Genomic DNA, 20,572 nt, shown 5'->3' on the forward strand with positions numbered 1-20,572 from the left:
CTCCAGAAACCCAGTGACACTGGTCCTACAGGAGTCACTTGTGGGTCAGATGCTGAAGACAGCTCGGGAGCAGTTGACAAAGCCCCTTTGAGCTGCAGGCCACCGCCACGCCAGATCCCAGCGTGCCTCCCCCTTCGGTAAACCAAGAAGTTACACAAACACGAGGTCCCTGTTATCCAGCTCCCAAAAGGAATTTCAGATCAGAAACAGTCCAAAAAGCCAATTTTAGAAAGTACCAGTTTATTTGAGAAAAAAAACACCATAATCAGTAACAGTGGAAAATCCCCGAGAGCAATTACACAAGAGAATCTAAATATCCTGAGAAGCAGACACTGCTCCTGCCTTCCTCACAGTGCTGTCCATAGGCAGTAAAATCCTCCCTCTCCTTCCCAGTCTACAGTGAACTCTCTGCAGTTGTCAGAGCCTCCCAGAACCGCAGTTTCCCCGAGCACACTTGTACAGGGACCAAGTGAGTCAACCTGGAAGAAGAGCCTTGGGAAAAGTTCTCTCGCACCAGTGTCTCAATACATGGCTCCCCTGCGATCCCCACTTCACCTGCCTAGCTCTGAGAAGCGGCTTCCACCGGCTGAAGCTGAATTTCTTTGTTCTATCGCCTCTACAAATTTGGCCTCAAGCCTACAACAAAGCCTCAGTACGGAGGCTTCAGGAGTTGACGAGATTTCTAAACAGCCTTCGCAACTGTCTGGTTTTGTGCTGCCTACCCAGTTACACAGTTTAGGGACCCACACTCAGATTTTGTCTTAAATCACACCAGGTTCAGAAAGCTGCAGTAGGACGACTTGCACAAAGCAGTTCTGTAACACCTTCCTGAAACAGAGGCATGGGACACGCACGTTACCCTTCGCTCTAGGAGCACTGGGGGAATTGGTCTAACTCTCAGTAGAGGTAGGAGCTATGTACATAATATATCAAGAAAAACCCACTGCAGGAGGTTCAGAGCCAGCCGGCTATGAAAGCTCAGTGCTCCCAGCTGGGAGCTGCTGCCACAGCAGACCTGTAGCTACCGAAGCCAGCCTTCTGCAAGAGGCAGGTACTCGGCACAGTACTGCGGGGGACTCTGTAGCACAGCCAGCCCCCAAAACAAAGAGTTATTTTCTCTGTACTGCAAGCTTCCAACGCTTGCTTCAAAAAGCCGCCCCAGAACAGAGATGGAGATCTCTGCTCCAACTCAGAGGATCAAACCTGGCACATCACCAACTGCAGCCTGCTTCCAGGCATGGCCCGGACACGGCGACGGAGCCCCAGGGCTCAGGCTGCTCCCAGCTGCCTTCCCTAGCACAAGCCCACTTGCGCTCCAGACGACACCGGACAAACAGCAGTACAAACGAGATCAAGCCTTGTACACACACTAAGGCTGCCAAAGAATTAACTCCAGCCTTTTCACTCTTAACTGTATATTTCTCAGTAAAATATATAATATATAGGTCTATAAGACTGATTATAATATATTACAGGCTAGAAATACTCTCGTCTTTTCCCTACTTCAATCATATTATGAATCCAATTTTGCATACAGATTAATCCTAGAAGTTATCGCCTTGAATTTATAATTAAAGTTCACAGAATAAAGCTTAAATAGTTTTCACAGAGACTCATTATATTAGTGTTTTACATAAAAAGGATAAAAGTTACCAAATGAGAAGAGCAGCCATTTCGGAAACTATAAATAATTCTATTTAAAAAAAAAAATCAAATTCTAAAAAAGTTATGGGAAAACCATAAATATCTTTTATCCTCTACAGTAGCTTCTATAGCACTAGAAGAAACCTGTAATGCACTGTAGCTAACTCTGCTTCAGTTCAGAATATGAATCATATAAAACAACATCTCTAGAGAAATGCCCAGCCAAAGGAAACACAAAGGGATTGAAAAAATAAATCTGAGGAAATTAAAAAAGTAGATTTTTTCTTTTTATTATTTCAAAACAATTTCTACAAACTTTATATAAACATTAGGCTATATTTCTTTAAAATTTTGTTATAAAAAATCCTACAAGCAATCCTTAAAAAAAAGGTAAGAGACTGAAGGCAAGGAAAGGGTGTCGTCATAGCCAAACAAAACTGGCTGTCCAGATTTCACGGACTAATGACCCTTGCCTGCGGCCGACAGGAAGAGACAGAAGTCTCCTGGGGAAGACATTCCCATATGCCCTTTATGGCATTCAGGGATTTTGAGCCCCTATGGGCCTTTTACTCCCTGATAAGGCAACATTATCTGTAGTGTAAGAGATTCATAAATAGTTCTCCACAAAAATGCTTCACATCAACAGCCTGCTGCAAGACATCTATTAGCAACGTTTCTAAAGAAAGCCATCTTCTGTAGAAGCAGCTAATCTGAGCACAGCACACTGGATGCAAACACATGGTGTTCGTTTCCATACAGTCTGTTTTGTGTTTATACACCCCCTATAAAACCAAGCAGAAAATTTGGCTTCTTTATTCTTTTTACACTAGCTTTAGAGAAAAAATACACTGAAGTTTTTTTTCCAGACTTTGTATTTCATTGGGCCCTTGTTAGCTGAGCAGGATGGGAAGGGTCACGTAGGAAATTTGTTTTTTTCTCAAAGTCGCTTTGAAATTCAATCCAAAAAGAACATTTGCTCAGCACATCTCATCTGAGGGCACAGTGTTTCCAGTCTGTTTGTCCCTTGATGGGCACAAGGTGCTGCTGAGCTTTAAGCGTAGAACTCATTTGTAGGGGCTTTCTTGTAGATCGGTTTCTTCCCAAGGTCGTAACTGCCTTCGTCCTTTTTCTTCATGCGATAGACTAAGAGAAGGATCAGGAAAACAGCAAACAGCAGGCCCACCGCCCCTCCTGCAATGAGAGCTGGGGAGGAAAAAAGAGCATGGAGTAAGTCTGAACTCCTGGACAACTCCGTCAGCTACATCTCAAAATCTGCTTCAAGAGTACCAGCCCCCAGAACTGCCTCGAGTCAGTGCTGTCCATGCGCCTGTCACCATATGTGCTGGCATTTTCAGCTACAGCAGACGTTATCTGAAAAGGCTAGAAATTGCTTTCAAGCCAACCATAAAATAATCACATGTTCTACATTAACCAGTTTGTGTTAATCTCCCAGTTTAGTGCAAGAAAGAAATTTTGACAAAAAGACATCCTCCCTGTGTAGAGACAAAAAAAACCAAACCCAAACCACACCCAAAAAAGCCCCACTACAACCCACAAACACTGTCAACTCCAGGAAAATGGTCCTGCTCTGATTTGAATACTTTGTTAACTACCTGTGTGAGCACACTCTGGGAACTCTCTATTTCAATTAAACAGCAACATCCCACTAGCACCACCACCTCCCTCCAAAAAACACCCCAACAACCAAAAACTGCAAACCCACAAAAAACCACCAAGGTTTTCTCTCTCCTCACACCAAGGGTCACAAAACTTCAGTGAAGTTTATCCTTTGCTGTGACACCTAGTCATTGCACTAAATCAGCTTCTTTGTTAGGTGACTTTGCAATCCACTCTTCCAGTCACTCCTCCGATGGGGAGGATGGCTGCAGATCGGCAAGATGTGCCAAGGTTTGTACTCGGACCATCAGGCCAAGTGCTTGATGAAGCGTGCTTTGAGACAGATCTGTCCCACATGCTGAGGGGAAGCCAGTTTGGTGTTGCTCTAGACAGAGGTACCTAGATTCGTAACAGTTGACTAGGTGTTCAAATCCCTTAGAGGGGTTGTTTGGTTCCTGGCAAGGCTCAGAAGAGGCAGGACTTGGGCAGAGGTTAGAAGAAAAACACCTGCATTTGATACGAAAGTTTATGATGTCATTGATTTATGGCTAGATACGCCTCCTGTTGAGGCAGTATCTGGGTGCAGAGCAGCTGCCACATGACTTGTGTGGCACTTAAGCCAACGGTCAGCTGGCAGGCTCAAAAACGAGCTGTTTAGCCCAGCAAGGCAAGCAGTAGGCTCTTCTGCTGTTTTAAGGACTGGAAGGCAGAAGTGACCCTGCTACAGGTAGTCACAGAGGTAAAGCATCTCGCTCCCTCGTCAGCAGGGAACTGCTCCCCAGAGAAACAGGGAACAATAGAAGGCATTTTGATTTACAGTATTAATGATTTATCAGGACAAGGTGGAGTATTACCTGTAAGGACTTCTGTTCTTTCAAAGATGCTGCTGTTGGCTGTGCTTGCCATGGAGATCTTGTTGGACAGGTTCTCTTCGACAGGTACAGCTTTGTCTGGAATAATTTCATTGTCCACCATTACATTTTTCTTCTCACCTTCTATCTTCCTCTCAGTATCTCCAGGAATATAGTTGTCAGATACCTACAGAATATAGACAAACCACACCCATCAGTAAGCAGCACCCAGCCTACCTACAATTGAAAGTAGGAGGGTGTGCAGGGAAAGGCAAGTTTGCTTAGTCCATTACGAGTACACTGTTCCTGCTCATGCAGGTATATTCATCTTGATGCCACGACTTGCAGGGGGAAGGGTATTCAGAAAGCTTCACAGACAGACCAGAGTAGTCACACGTTGCTTAAAACATGCAGAGGCAATACCTACCACAGGAGTATCCATGGTGGTCAGATACATGGCATCTTCAAAGTCCGAGTAGTCTGCAGAGGTGGGAAAAAATAAGTAAAAAAAATAGAAGAGGACACTAAATTTTCCTCTCATTATATGCCATTTTTCAGACACTTCCCGCAATACCAGCAACTGCAGACAAACTAGGACTCTTGTTCTCTGCTGACTACAATTCCCTCTTATCTACTAGTACTTTTGCCATTTAATAGCTTTGCACAAGACCATGAGATGTAATCTTAAGACCAACACCTCGCACATGGGAGGGGTCTTCAGCTGGATCCATTGGCCCCTGCTGCAGATTATTGGGAGTTGTCCTGCAAAGCAGGTCCGCTAAAGCTTGCTAAGCTAATGCCAGTGGAGGGCAATGCTCTCACCACCCATCCCTGAAGGATAGCTCGCCAACCCTCTAGTTACCAGATCTGCCCAAACAAGTCAGGCACCGATTTCAGCACTTGTTCTTTCCCCTTTAGAGAACAAATGTTCACATAAAGGGGACATAGAGCTACAGAAACTGGTTTGGGCGGGGAGCTCTGCATGTCACAGAGTTCACTTGAACAGCAGTTAGTCCTTTACCTCGTTTGGCCTCAGCTGAGATACTAACTTTAAGCCTTTTAACACTGCCTCAACAATAGATTTTTATTTTTTTTTAAAAAAGTTTCTCACAAGTTCAACAGGAAAGAGATCCAGCCAGTGCAATGCCTTTTCACTTGCAGTAAGACAAGCTTGGCTGGACTCCATCCATCCTCCCCAAGTGATTCAACATCATGGTACAACCACTTTCACTGTTCTCATCTGTGAGTGACTACGATTCACATGGCTTTCTCATCCCCACCTGACACTGTACTTCCCTCTGGAGCTCTGGCTGTGCACTTAGCCCATCACTCATGGGCTGGCGCTGGAATAAATTTCACAGCATCAACTGAGGGAGATCCATTTCCCCCCTTCCCCGCTTACCTCCAGACCCAGATACCTCATCTATATCTGACCCATCAGAAGTTAAGTGAGGCCTGAATTCGCCAATGTCTTCATCATCTGGCAAGTCTCCGGAGGCAGGGTAGTCAAGCCATCGAGCATCCATGGTCTCAGTTTCTCTCACCTGTAAACAGGGGTGGAGAAGCGTTAAGTATCAGGCAACTCCTCAGAAGCATTTTGCAAAAGGTCAGGAGTTCAGAGCCTGTGCTGAGCACATCACTTCTATCAGAAGAACATTAAATGCTGAACTTCCTCTCCACCAAAAGCATTATCTTCATCAGCCTGGAAATAGCTGAATTCCCCTAGAATTTCTCAGAACAGAAGCGAGAGCCAACCTGGGAGGGGAATTTCCTGAGGGCTACAGATTCAGGAGGTTCACTTAAACCCACAGGCTGAAAATAACACAACAGGATCTTGGTCAGGAGTTTGTAGCAAAAGCATTTGGAAATGCAATATCTTCAGTTTGTGATAAGGGGGGATTTGGAAGGACTTGCTACTCCCAGAGAAAAAGCCTGGCACCTATAAGTCAGTTTTTTGCATAGCACCGAAGCCTCGTGCCAAGGCAATCCCTTGCTTCTTGTATTGAGAACAAACTTATTTTATCACCCAAGGGTTAAAAACTGGTCTGTCAGTTCAGCTGAATTGCAGTGCAATATAGTGCGACATTCAAGAGCACTTGCTATCAGTAATGACTTGCCTGAAGGAAGATCTTTCCCCGCCTCCCCTCTTAAAACCCACATAAACAAACAAGTCTGTAAAATGAAGTCCACGATCCTATGGCCCAATGACTGCAGTTACAGACACACCTTCGCAAAAGGGCAGGAGAGCCTCCCAGAGAATCAGCTGTTTGGCCATAATGGCAATTTACACACCAGAGCTCATTTGCACTTGGACCTTCAAGGAGCCACAAGCCCAAACCTCCTGCCCTCACCAAGGTTATGTGATTTCCCCAGAACTATTTCTCCTCCTCCCACAGCCCTGGGGCCAGCCCCGGTGAGGGTACTGCAGATATGAGCTCTTGGGTTGCTCAACACCAGCCCACAGATTCCATCAGTTCCAGACGCTTCCACAGCCATGAAGTCCTGGCCATGGTGGGGGACTCAACCCCTTCCCCTACGGCGAGAAGCACAATGCAGATGAATGGGTCCCATAGCTAGGGGCTAAGCTGTCAACATTTTGTCATGCTGTCCCCACAGAAAGAATGGGAACACGTTCCCTGGGTGTCTCCTAGAACTTGGGATCAAGTCCCGGAGGTTTAACTACCCAGGAGAGCATTTTTAACGCACTCCACAGTCCTGCGTGTCCGAGGGCTCTCCTTAACATACAGGTTTACCATGAGCTACAGCCTCACAGGGACAGTTAGAGCTGGGTGGTAGAACCACCCGAAGCCCCAGCGCTTGCTGCTTCACCAGGGCAGCAGCGAGACCCTGAGCAGCTGGGACCAGCCTTCCTGCTCACCCAGCCAGGTGTAGCCCTCCCACAGCCCAGCCGTGACACCAACTGGCAAACCACATCCGCTATCGATCTCACAAGTGAAAGCCAGGAATCAGCCACAAGCCATGTGTCAGCTTCCTCTGCCCACAGCCCCAGCCCTGCTTCCAGCCTAGATTCCCTGCCCATTAGCATACTGGTTTTGCCACAAACAAGGCCTTGTGGTCAGGACAAGATGTTTCTCATTTTGCATAAGGAGCAGTGGCTACTAGATGTGCTTTTCATTAGCTTATTGAGGCATCTTTGGTTTCCCCAGCAACTCTGCTGGAGGATAACCAAATGAACAGCCTAGAGGGCACAAAGTGCTGAGGCCAGCTCTCCTCCTAGACCCCGTCTCCACTCTGCCTGAGCCTGGCACTAGGTGATGGGAAGGGGGCCGGGGAGGAAGGCCAGCTGGGAAGAAATCCCCTCCCAGCCTGGAACCAGGCATTCCTAACGTTATGGATCACTTGCTCCAAGGCAAATTCATTTCATGATATGTGAAACCCAGCCAAAGCCAGACCTGCAAGGGAATCGGCTGCCAGCACGCAGTAGCTGTAGCATGAGAGCTTCTGGCCATTTCATCAAGGGGCAGGAAGAGCCCAATTCCCGTCTGCCCAAGCTAGGACACCGGGGCTGGGGAGCACGTTTGCTGCAGAGCCGTATAACCCAGCTGCCGTGCCAGGGCAGATCAACGTTGGCAAGAGTGCTCCGCTGAGCCGCACCCCTGTGCCAGCTCACGCCATACTTCATTATGAATCACAGCCAGCTAATGTCCTAACGAGGGCAGCTTAAGAAAAAACCACATTTAGGCCACTGAGCAGCTGGACAGCAGGCTGGCCTTATCAGATCAGCCCAGCCTCAAGCAAAGCAGTGGCAGCCAGCCACGGTGATTAGTACATACTGTGGAACGCACCAGGTCTGGCTATCAGAAAACCCTATTTAAATCAGGACAGACAGTGTTTACAAGCCAGAGTACATAACAAGGAAATTACCGACTCACAAGCATAAATAAGATTATATGGGAGCGTTCCCTGAATGAACTCATCATCCTCTTGAGCAAGGATGGGGAAGTTCCTGGAAGCCACGAGAGCTTCTCAAACTGTATGTGAAACTTTTCTTATGGGCAATGAGCCTCATTTTACAGGTTCAGCCATCAGGGAAGTTAGAGGGCTGCTGGGAACCTCCATACTTCAATCTCCAGGTTTCAAGACATGCTCTCCTAGGGAGCAGGCTCCTCCTGGGAGCTGGGGCATGGGCACCCTGGGAAGAGTTAACACTGGAGTGCCGTGCTCGAAGGGCAGGTCTGGAGCAGGCACATTCCTCGCATACACACCTGCTGGAGGGCACACAGGCACCTTCACAGACTTAAAAGCAAGGGCTGCAGTCTTCCCCAGTGCCACATAAAAAAAGCTCCCTGGAGTATTGCTTAAAAAGTGCATCCCTTTCCAGGAGGATTCAGTCCTCCCTACAGCTCCGCTACCAAGTGAAGAGGCACCACAGAAGGTGCCTGTGCTGCCTCTCGGCTGGCAGGCTGCAGCCAAGAGGAAAAAGCTAGGAGACTGCCGCAGGACGATGGCCAGCCCTTGCCAAGTCGTCTCTGGCCACATTCAGCTTAACACCTTCTGCAACTGCCAGCTGGAGCAGGGCACCAGCACTGCTCAGAGTCTGCTTTCCACCACCTGTTATCCCAGCACTGGAGCTGAGCCAGCGACTTGCTGGGAGAGTCGGACTGGGTGGCTGCACAGCCCCACCTTGCCCTGGCAGCCGAACTCAAGCCCTACTATTAATATGCTCTTCTCTAGGAGGGGTCTGTACGGAAAACAACCTTTTCTGCAGGAGTCTAGTTCCAGGGTTTCTTCCTCATGTTAAGCAGCTTTTATCCCCAGTAAGCATCAAGGGGGATTAACCAACGTGCTGGGGAGCAGAAGCTTTTCCTGCCTGCCAGTGGCAAAAAAGAAAAAAAAGAGTTTATTCCCAGCCAGCCAACCAGCACGTCAGGCACGTGAACTATGAGTGTCATTCCTGGAAAAGCCAGGCACAGAGGTCTCATGTCTGAGCCCAAGACAGGCTGCACTACTGGATGAAGGCAGACACTGTTTGCTCAGTTCAGGCACAGGAATTGCACCCCTGGCACCCCAGGCAGGGGCTTGCAGTCCTGCTGTGCTCCATCCCTAGCCCACTCCATTTCATGCTCCTGGGGCCTTCACTTACAGCCCCAGCATATCACTAGCCTCTTCTCAAAGCAAGAACCTCTATTTATTGAGGCAGGAAGCAAAGTTTCTGTACGATATGTGAATTTCCCCAGCTGCTGGCTAGTTCTGGGAAATAACAAACCCAGGCAGCTCGCCTGCCCCAGCCCACACATCCTCACCACAGCCTTTGCAAACCCTTTCAAAAAAACCCAAATGATGTTTTGGGGCAGAGACAAAGTTTTCCAGACATGGAACTAGTTTTTATGACTGGCCCTTGTCTCTGATCAGCCACACCGGAGTTCATTAAAAGCTTCTTTGAAGGGTCACAGCCAGGAAGATGCAAAGGGAGTCGGACCTGCCCAGACTCGGGCATCCAAAGTGCAGAGAACTCTTTATCAAGTTTGTAACTTCGGCGTGGAGACCCAGCACTCGCTCCTGCATCTCCCTCCCCAGCACTGTGTACACAAGTCTAGGAGTAAACAGGAGCAAGGTGAAAGTCAACCTTTCCCAGACAAGCACATGGAGCTGGGCCAGCCTAGGAGGTGGCAGAAGGGGGGGGGGGGGGGCAGAGGGGCAGACCTGTTAACTCTTCGTAGCCTGCAGGGACAGATAAATGCAAGTGGCTCCTGGGGCTTTTGTCAGGGGCTCTGTACCAGGGGACAGTTGTATGGATCACTTCGCGAGCAGCATTACACAAAACATCTTTCCCAGACCTGTGCTGTCATGGGCAGATGTCACCTTACACCACCACAATGCACATCTAGATCAGCTTAACAAGAAAGGGCTCCTGGATGACATGAGCAGCTGCCTGCACGTCCCAGCCTTGGAGCCTGGTTATTAAGAGATCATCCTTGCAAAGCCACCACCCTGGCCCTCGTGTTTTCCTGCATCACAGACCAAAGAGCACCGAATCCAATAGGGGCCTTCCAGTGCAAGGATGCAAAGCTCTGTAAACCACCAAGCCCCAGAGAAGGGATTTCCATACAGTTCACTTCCACCGAGCTCTTGCAGGAGCACACAAACCAGGAATGTTTTAAAGCTCACACAAAGCATGCAAAGGAGCAGGGGTTAGGAGCTGAGTCACCCCCTCGAAGCACGCCAGTTCCCCAAAACCAGGAAAGCAGGGGAGCCACGCAGCGCTGGAAACGGGGCTGCTCAGATCAGTGCAAGTCAAATAGAGCTGACCTCCGAGGGAGGGAGGCACACAGCGAGGTAACAGGCAAAGACAGCTCTATCTTCCCATCTCAATAAGCATTAAAAGCAAAGTTATTAGAAGCGCCATGAGCTTCCAGCAGAGGCAGCTCCTGCCAGACTAGTAAGGGAAGGGTCTATATTTTCCCCCAAACCACCCCTTACTCCCTCCCCTCCCTCCATGCTCCAGCTCTGTGTGTGTGGGGGGGGATATAAAAGTCACTTTTGTCCTGAGAGCAAAGCAAATATCAATATTTCAATCTAGGTCACACCTAACTCCTTCAACACATCAGCCGCAGTAAAAAAATCCACCTGGGCTAACTCCTTGTGCTCATGCTTGGAGGTACCATTTTACCTCTCCCTCGTTTCTGGTCAGTCTGTCCCACATAATTTGCAGCACACACGGCCCGCACTGGCATCTGTGCCAAGGAACAGAAGTTAAACAGCTCCCATCCAGGCACATGTGTGTGTTTAGTTGTATGGCAGGCTCACCCCGAGGCTTCCAGACACGGTTAAATACTACTGTGCCTTTGCACAACACTTTTCAAGCAGTCCTAGAGCAGGACCAAGGCAGAGTGGCTTTGGGCAAAGCCAGCCTTGCCTGTCTCCTCTCCGACAGCCACCGTACAGGTGCACTCTCATCACAGTGAGCTGCAAAGGTAAATCCATAACACCTCTGAGGACTAAGGGGGAAATCAGAGACAGAAGCACAGTCCAGGGCTTGCAGGCAGCTCCTGGCTGGCAGCAGGGGATAGCACTGCATCTCCAGTACCCCATGGCCAGTTACTGCATGCTATCTCTTTGTGCCTCTTAACAAAGAGGGAAAAAATATTTACTTTTTTAATTGTGCTCAGTAATACAGGCAAGGAGCAGGGTCTTGCTTAGTAAGATAGAGCAAGAGCAACATGCAGGCTGCCAAACTGTTTGGCTGGTAAAGGTGTCACTCATTCAAGGTGACTTAAGAGAAGCATCCCCCCAGTCCCTGTCCGACCAGGTATCTGTCTCCCTGCAGCCACACAACCAGTCCCATGTGCTCGCCCTCAGCAGCCCACGTGCTACGTGGGGGCAGGCGCAGTAATGCACGTCCACCACCAAGACAGCCTCAGCCTGGGTCACTCCCCCGCTTGTCCCCACTCCTTGTGTGATTCTTCAAGCTGTGTGACCGCAAGCAGCTCTCCTGGGGGCTCATGCGGCAGCGGAGGCATAATCCCTGTGACAATTACACTGTAATCCCGGGCTCCGGACAGCGACCCGCTGTCACGGGTGCCTCCCCTGCAGCAGGGATGAATCCTCCCTGGCTCTGCTTGCTGAAAATAGGCTTCCCCGCACTTACAAAGTCAAACCTCAGTTACCTTTTAACTCACATGCGTTTGCTTACACACAGCCTGCTCTCTTCAGACCACACCGTCCATGCGTGCCTTTCAGGCCATGCGGTAGAAGCAAGCAGGAGGAGGACAGAGAGATTACAAAGGAATGAATACTTGTTTAACTGCTCTTGCCCGATTACCAACCAAGAGCAAAGCCATAAAGATTGAGTCCTTTGCCAGACAGGCACATGCTGGGATCTGTTGACTGCAACGGTGGCAAAATAGCTGCTCTAAATACTCAATGCCCACCTCCAGAGACCTAGGGGAAGGAGAGGACTGCTTCCCCCCTCCAGCCAGAGGAGATAAAGCTCAGCAGGCAGTTGCAGATGGCTGTGTGTCAATCACTTGCCCCGAAGCAAATAAAGATAAGGTTCAGAGGAAAACTGCAGGAGGGGAAAGCAGGAGCTCTCATGTGACTCAGGAGGAAAATAACTGCGGCAGAGCCATTTCGCACCCCTGGAAGGCTCTCCCAGTCATGGGCAGCAATACACACCTAGTTCATAAAGAGAGTAGATTTTTATGGTAGTTACAAACCTGATCATAGGTATTTCATACACTTCACTACCCAGGGCTCAGCTCTGAAGTTGGAGAAATCTAAGGTTAAAAAAAGGATTCAGTTTTTCCGGCTCACAACTCACTGAGTTGCCCTACTGTATGCCAGCAGGCTTCTATTGCATTCCTGTCTGTGGAAGAAAAAAACCGATATAAAGGCTGCAGCAAAGCAGCTTGTCCACCAAGGATGATTTCTCATGCTGATACTTCATGCTTGGGATATTTCATATATCACATTTCCCCCTCACGCCAGGGAGAGGCCTGCCCTCACTGCCCTTTCCTAGAATACAACTACACCCCAATATTTCCCTGGACACGCACACAAGCAGAATTTCCACTTGGCAAGAAACACATGACGTGCATTTTGGGGATCTTTACGCTACCTCATGCCGGAGCGTTAGCAAAATTAAGCCAGGCAGACACCCAACTTCAAAGGGTGCCTTTCCTAGCTGGCTCACCATACAGCTAATCTCAGCTTGTTTGTACAGTCAAGATTCCCAATGCTGCACCCCACGAATGCTTCCCCTCCCACAATTCATTTAAATCTAATTAGAAGTAGTAGCCCAAAGATTTAGGCTTAGCCCAGGCAGTTGAGCTCTGCCAGCACAGTTATGCTATTTAGAGTTTTGCTCTGTTGGCAAAGCCACCAGCAAAAATTGCAGCAGAGGAAGTTATCGGCACGAAAGCACTCAAGATGGAGTATCCGTGCCACTCCTCTATCGGGCTATACCCGTGTAAGCATTTATACAAACAAACATTTCAACAGCAGGGAGTTTCCTAGTTAGCTACAGCAGCACCGGCTGGGGTTTTGGTGCATGTGGGGTTTTTTTTGTTTTGTTTTTTTAATAGAGACATTTCCGACTTGTGCACAGGTTGACTTGGCTTGGGCCCAGAAAGCAGCAGACACAGCATGTGCTGTTGGGGATAACGCAGCTGTACTTTGAGAAACCTGTCACTCCCAGGAGCATTTTCCTCTCTCGGAGAGCTCTGGACTCCTGGCCAGGCTTCCTCCCCTCTCTGAGCAGGGGGTGAGCAGCCAGCAGCAGTTTTCCAGCACTCTCTGACCACATCTCTGCACCCGCACTGTCACAGCCAGGAGCGGAGGGACCAGCTATTGTTTTGGTCACTCCTTCCTTGGCTCTGCAAAGCCTGCGCTCGGCTGGACTAGCAAGTCATTTAGCAACCAATGCGCAGGACCAGCTCCTCATACTCAGCCTCAGGAAATTTAGAATTAGCGCCAAGAACAGCCCGCACATAAACAGTCTCCTGCAAGATCCTGGCTCCAGAGTCTGCTCCTCTGCACGCTGTGGATTTGCAATAAATATTTATCTCGCTGGGGAACAGAGTCTTCCAAGCAAAAGCTCCTGACATCAGAAAGGACTATATTTCCATTTGGGGGAGAGCAGAAGTCTCTCTGTTTTTAAAGGGGGACGCTAGCCCACAAAATAAGCTTCTGCCACCCTCCTAGCACCACGCTGGCCAGGATCCACCCCTCCACCTGTGGGCCCTGCTCCTCTCCGGCCAGCACGGCAGCACCCCATCACGCCACGCACCCTCCTTCCAGCCACGCTCCCCTCAGTCACCTCGCCTGATGCGCCGAGACTTCTGGCTACCGTGCCATGCAGGCCATTTCGGTGCAAGTCCAAGGCAGGCACTTTCACAGTCATGAATGCACGTTAACATTTCTTTTTATTGCTATAGTTTGACTGTAATGGCAGCTAAAGGGCAGGAGGCAGGGTTGGCCTTGCAGCAAGGTAAATGGGGCAAGGCCACATTGCTTTGAATTCAAGTTTTACAGCAGACAGCAGCACAGTTTTAGTTGAACTGCGGTGGAGACACTTTTTCCCCTTCAGCAGCTAAGGCAGAGCAACATCAGAAGAGAGAAATCCTTCCCATGGCAGGCTTTGCTTTCCCTGACAGAACGCAATTTGTTTAAGCAAGAAGAAACCTTGTTTTTGCTTGACACGACACTAGCTGCTTGGGTAACAGTGCTACAGGTCTCCCAGTCTCCTTCCCGCCCCAAGGAGTGTCTCTCTGAGATTTTAATTAACTGCTTTGATTTTTAAGTTATCCCAATAATTTGTCTAACAACAGCCTCTTGGCATTTTATAAGCAGAGTCTCAGCCTGAAAGGATTTAAGGATAAAACTGACAAGAGTGCATTATTTCCAGCAAAAATAAGAGACTTTTACAAGTGTATTTTTGAAGTCAGCCAGCCTTCAGAAATTGAGAGGGACGCAGCTACATCTTGCATGTTTTCCCCTCCTACGCTGACATTTTCTCCAGATTTAGGATTAAGTATTTAACCCCCTCTTTTGAGGCTTTCTACTCCTTTAGCTTGCTTTGAATGCTTTCAGTCATTTCAGGTAATACTGCCGCTTTCCTCTCTCCCCCATGCAACTCATTTCCAACTGTATCTGTCTGAAAACGCAGCAACCATGGAACTGCCAGAGCAAGTTAGTGGCTGCTCAAGACAAGGCCATTTTCTGATCTGCCTTTGCCAACACCAACTCAGCTACTGGCAGCAGTCATATGTCAGAGCCCGACAGTTTTTTTGCCCACCATAGCCACAACCCGAGGCACATTAAATGAGAGAGAGCAGCGAAGGCTCTCAGTGCCGAGGGCAGCACAGACCGTCTGCCAAGCAGCACTAGTTTTGCTTGTCACCCCTTTCCTAGCCCCATAAGAAGAGATTCACCTCTGTGCTGCAGCACCTCGGAAGTCTGAGTCACTGCTTTGGGTAAGGGGCCAGGGCTGTTACTCAGAGGGTGACAGCAGAGTCTCCGAGAGCTGCGAGGCCAGGGAAGTGCCAGAAGCCCTGAGTCAGAGCGTGACTGATGCGAGTCAGGGCTGACGGCAATACACAGCAGAGCTGGTCAGAGGCAGCAGCATTTACTGGACAACCATTCAGACACATGCTTAAAGACAAAAAAAAAAAAGTCTGAACTAATCTAGAAGTGCAGCCCTAACAGCTCATTAACATAGGATCTTTTATAGCCCCTCAGAGAAGTAGCTTATTACAAGTTAAACTCTTTAACTAGGCTGCCCTGCCTATTCAAAGCCACCAAGCCTAGCCTCATCACAAGAGTCCCATTCTAGTGCAAATCATTTGAATCCTTAATCTAAAGGGTTTGCATTCCACCAAGTCTCAAACAAACAGCCACACATGCTCTGCAACAGCAGGCCGGAGGTCAGGCGTGCGCAGGGTTTGTCCCCACCGGTTTTGTAGTGCTTCAACTATTAGCTTCTAGTTTGAGGCTGCAAAAGCAGCACAACCCTGCTGTTGTTACAGGGCATAAAGGAACAAGTTGTACTGAGTGGAGGGGGAGAATGCAGTTGCAAGGATCTAAGAGCAGGCTGAAGAGGATAAATGTTAACTCAAGCAAGGAAGTGTTTTGAAAGATGGACACTCCGTTTTGTCTAGCTGAAGTGATAGCTGGGGAGTTCTGCGGGATCAGCCAGCCACAATAACTTAATCAAGTAATCTTATGAGTCAACTTAAGTCACTTACATTGCAGACCATAGAACCACCGCCGTTATCATGCTTCCCTTGTTGGTACAGTCATTACCACCGAATTTTTTTTTAAAAGTTGGTTTTAAAGACAAAGCCCACCAATCCATCCATTTGAGGGAGAATATCTTAACACACACAAAATGCAACACTACCTGGTGTTAATTTACAGCCAGCCAAGTGGATTCAAGCAGCCAGCACATTTTCCAGCACCAGGAGTCAGAGGGAAGGGAAAAGTAACTGCAGGACTTGTGCTGAAGTCTGCATGCGAAGCAGCCAGCCAGGTTCCCTCCTCTCCATCATCACTCAAAGTCAAGTTAGCAGCTTCCAGCTTCATGATGGAAGCATGACACAAGTGCATCAAGAAGGCAGTAAGGCACCACAGGAAAACCATGGCAAGGTCACATTAGACTCCACTTCAGGCATTTTGAGAAGAGCAGCAAATGGCCTCCCCCCCCAGCCATTCAGACGGCTCAAGGCAATAGTAAAGCCATTAACAGAGGCTTGGATGGGAGTGAAGAGGGGAAGACACATAGAAAAAACAACATTTTCACGTTGTTGAACTGGATCTATGCCTTTGCAGGACCTGGAAGTGCCAAGGCCTTGGGAGACAACAGCAGGAGGGGCAGGAAAGCAAGCAACCACACTGGCTAACAGCCTCAACTTCCTAGAGTGAATGAGTCTCTGGTATCCTAAGTCTGAAAAGTACCAAGTTCAGCCCAGATTTGCCTCTTGTGCAAGCCGTTTGGAAAACTGAACCACAAGAAAGTGCTCTCCAGCATGGGAGCTGGCAGGCACTTAGGACAGATGAGAACTGGGCAGCAGCACTGCTTCCCTGACTGCACCCCAAGCACTGCAGGGTGACTGCTCCCACCCGTGGGGGTACCTCCACGTCTAGTACGGACAAGGTGCTGGGCTGCAGAGGGACCGTGCACCCCTGCACTCCCACCCCATGAGTTGTGCATGCAGTTCGACAAGGTACGAGGTGCTAGAGAGGCTATTTCTTTCTACACGTTGCAGGCTTTTCATCCCGACAGCCAGCTCTAGGTTTGGCTACCAGAAGTCATGGGCTCCTTCCCTTCAGGACTAAGGGACATCGTGTTAGGCACTGTTGTTTTGCTGCTCTGGGTTTTAGGGAGGCTGAAGCAAAGCAAGGATTTGCTCTACATGTTCAGCTGCCCCATGAGTTTGCCAAGGCAGAAGGTAAAATAAAGTAAAACGTGCAGATAGCAATGTCTTGATTTGATTGGGAGGGACAGATGAGAAACTGGGCAAAGAGCAGAAAGAACAGGCCTCGGGGATCAATGGCAGCAGGACAAGCCAAACCGGTTTTAACATTAATAATGCTGCACTACTTTCCAAACACAGCTATCATCAACAAGACACCAGCTTTGCCAATCAGGATGCCTCAAAGCATGATTGCTTTAAACCAGCAAACAGCTCAAAAACAGCACGAAGCCTCGCCCCTCTCCCTGAGCAATCCTCTGCCAGCAGCTTCTGGGTTGGATTTCTGCTTGCCTACACTGCTGGGGACGCACGCACACGATGTGATGCTGCATGGAGACTTTTTCTGCTTATTTCAAGGCAGAAAAGTAGGACAGCTGCCACAAGCTTGCAGCCCACTAACACGGCTACGGCCCTGCTGAGCTCAGGGCACTCAGAGCCCTCTTGCAGTTCAAACATAGGAGCAGCCCAAGCCTGCAGCAGGCAGACACCTCTGCTGCAGGGGAATACCCCTTGCTTCCCTCCTGTGCTGCCAGGGGCACTTGTAGATGCTAAAAGCGCAGGGAGAGCCCAACGATGCTACCCTGCCCAAGCAAGGCAGACCTCAAGTCCTTCATCAGCTCCACTGATCCCATGTCTTGGCTGCGCCGGTGGCTTTCTGCCCATCCCCAGCTGCCTGCCCCTAAAGCATCTTCTGCAGGAACCCCATCCTTGCACAGCACAAGCGGAGGGGAGCACCCTGCCCATACAGCCTTTGCTTTCTAAAGCACACGACCAGAGAGGGCCAGGGACCCTATGCTTTGTAAAGCATTCGACCAGAGAGGGCCTGGAGACATCAGGCTTCAGCTCCAACCCCCCCCCACCCCACGGGAAGAAGAGGATGTTCTCACAAAGCTGCTGGGCTGTTGTCACACAACCCACCCACAGCCAAAGCCCCAGCGTCACACTTCGGTAATATTCCCCACCCTCTTACACATCCAAGATTGCTTCATGCAGAGAAATCCCATCTACACCAGAAAGCCAGGCAAGGGGAGAGGAGCCAAGGCATTTTTGTTTGTACAGGCTTGGGAAAATACTCAAGCACCGAATCACTCTCAAAAGCCGTGCTCTTACATAAGCACAAGAAATACAATCCCTGTCTTGTTAAGAAACAGCTACCTGTCCTCACCCTGCCCACACAGAAAAACTAGGAGCCACATGCTGTGCAGCCCTGCACGTTTTGGCAGTGCTGTTAAAAAAAAAAAATATGGGAGGAGCGCCAGCAGAACTCTCCCAAACACTGTGTCATCCTGGTCTCCTCCCCAGCAGCCTGTAACCCAAACAATTTGTTTGGATAAGGCTTTATAGTAGGCCAGTGTTACTTCTCAAGCATACACTCCATCTTAGGTAGCTTAAAAGATATGGACAAATACTCCGTACAAGTTCAATATAAGGATTTACAGAATACATCTGTGCAAAATTTGTTGTCTTTGCAGAAATCCACTCTGCAGACCACTCAGTTCCCCAGGGACACCAAGCTGCATTTCATACCAAACATGGTCAGTGCAACTTCCAGATGCTGTCTGCACTAAAGGTTTTGCCCTACTAGTTTGGGCCAGTTCTCAAACGAGCGCTTCACATGCTTAATAGCAGGGATAAAGACACCAGATTAAAGCGGATTTGGGCTGGTTGGTCTTAGCAGAGTAGCTGACAATTACTACAGATGCTCTCTGTGGGAGAGTTTTCTATTCTACAACCAGCAACCCTCCAACCCCGTGTCCCTAGTAGAGAGCAACCAGCAGCAGAGCCTTATCAGTTCCGATCTGCCCACCCAGCCTTCAGTCCAGAACGAAGCAATGTGGATGATTAAACCTAGTTTTGAGAACCCCTGATCTCCTGCAGTTAATCCCAGCAGCTCTTTCAGACTAGCAATCTGCCCTGACTGCATTATCAGCAAGATGGACACACACACAAACAAACAAACAGCAGGGAAGGCAGAATCCTGAAATCTCTGCTTCACCACGAAGATCCCACGTGTGCCCAGCTTGAAGCACCCACGCTGTTTCACCTCGTTATATATTTAAGAGACTCTTAAACCCTCCATGGTAATGCATCGCTTTGCACTCCCACGTGGAAGCGAGGAAGGTTTGATACACGTAAGGAGACACCAGGTACCGGCACAACCAAACTCAGGTAAGACAGGAAAGCCTACCCAGGTGCTGTAATGCAATCTAACCCATCACACATTCACAATAAAAGAGGGATTAAAGGACTTAAATCCATGACCAGCAGTTGGAGATCAAAGCTGTAACGGAGAGCAGTAGTTCATGGCTATCACGTACCCTTGTACCCTGTACTGCTCTAATTCCACCGGCCCTGATTAGGGAAGAGCAAGACGAGGCTCACCGGTGCGCAGGGGGGAGAAAGGGATACGTGAGGAGCGGCACAACCGCGGGGGCAGCTAGTGACGGGGCAAGAGGTCCACACCGGGCAGGACAGGGCCAGGACAACGCTGCTTTGCCATCAAACGGAGGAAGCAGCATGCAAGCCAGGAAGGAGGCAGGGGAACCGGAGGAAGGAATGGGAACTGCCCTACGGCCGTTAGCCCATTTTGCCCCCCCTTCCCCGGAGAAGGACAAACGCCTGGGGGCAGATTCCCGGGCGGGCAGCGGTGGCATTAGCTCTCGGGCTACCGGCGAGCGGGACCCGCCGCAAGCGCACCCGCAGCCGAGAGCCGTGCCGAGACCCGCGGCTCGGCGCGGCGGGGAGCAGCCGGGTCACCCCGTGCCAGCCCCGGCAGCGGGAGCAGGCTTCCCTACGGGGGCGCGCAGGCGGGGGGAGCCCCTCTCCTCTCCCGCGGCCCGGCGGGACTCACCGACTCGGCGGCGGCGGCTTGCAGGAGGAGGCCGAGGAGCAGGGCGGCGCGGAGCGCCGGCGGGACGCGGGGCAGCGGCATGGCGGGCTGTGCTGGCGAGGCGGGGGCTGAACGCAGCGCTGCGGCGGCCGGCTCGAAGGGCTCGGCCAGCTGACGGGGCTCTGGCCACCCGCCGCCGCCGCCGCCGCACTTATAGGGCCGGCGCAGCCCCCGCGGGGGCGGAGCGCCGCTGCCGCCCGCCCCGCCGGGAATACCCGCGGCCCCCGCCCCGCATCCCCCGCCCCGCATCCCCGGCACGGCGGCGGGATGCTGGGGGTGGGGGGGGCTGCGAGCTGCCCCGCACCGGCACGGGCATCCCCGGCCGGGCGGCGCCGGTCTCGCCGCGGGAGGCCGGGCAGCGGTGGGCTCGGCTGGCGGAGAGGGGCGGCCGGCACAGGGACCGGGGGACGCCGTCACGTTGAGTTCCGAAGCGCTGCAGCCCTGCTGGGAGACCCGGCAGGGCCCGCGTCCGGCTCCGGCTGTGCGGGTGCGCAGCCTGCTCTGCGCGGCCGGTGGCCCTCACAGCCGGGCGGCGACAGTCACTGGCTGGGGGGGAAGGGGAAGGGGGGAGAAAGGGGGGCGAGAGAGGAGGGGGGACAGAAAGGGGGAGAAAAAGGGGGGAAGGGGAAAAGGGGGAG

At 50.4% G+C, this 20,572-nt stretch overlaps 1 protein-coding gene across 1 annotated transcript; it reads right to left on the bottom strand.

Annotated features, from left to right (window-relative positions):
* Positions 1-229: 229 nt before the first annotated feature.
* On the bottom strand, positions 230-20,198 carry SDC4 (syndecan 4). The gene is made up of 5 exons (XM_072879367.1): positions 19,896-20,198; positions 5,515-5,656; positions 4,540-4,592; positions 4,116-4,299; positions 230-2,847 (listed from the first exon to the last, which is right to left on the bottom strand). Exons 1-5 carry the CDS (start codon positions 20,181-20,183, stop codon positions 2,696-2,698), a joined length of 819 nt encoding a protein of 272 aa, XP_072735468.1. The 5' UTR covers positions 20,184-20,198; the 3' UTR covers positions 230-2,695.
* Positions 20,199-20,572: the final 374 nt, after the last annotated feature.

This window comes from Ciconia boyciana, chromosome 14, assembly GCF_034638445.1.
Source record: "Ciconia boyciana chromosome 14, ASM3463844v1, whole genome shotgun sequence".
NCBI lineage: Eukaryota > Metazoa > Chordata > Aves > Ciconiiformes > Ciconiidae > Ciconia > Ciconia boyciana.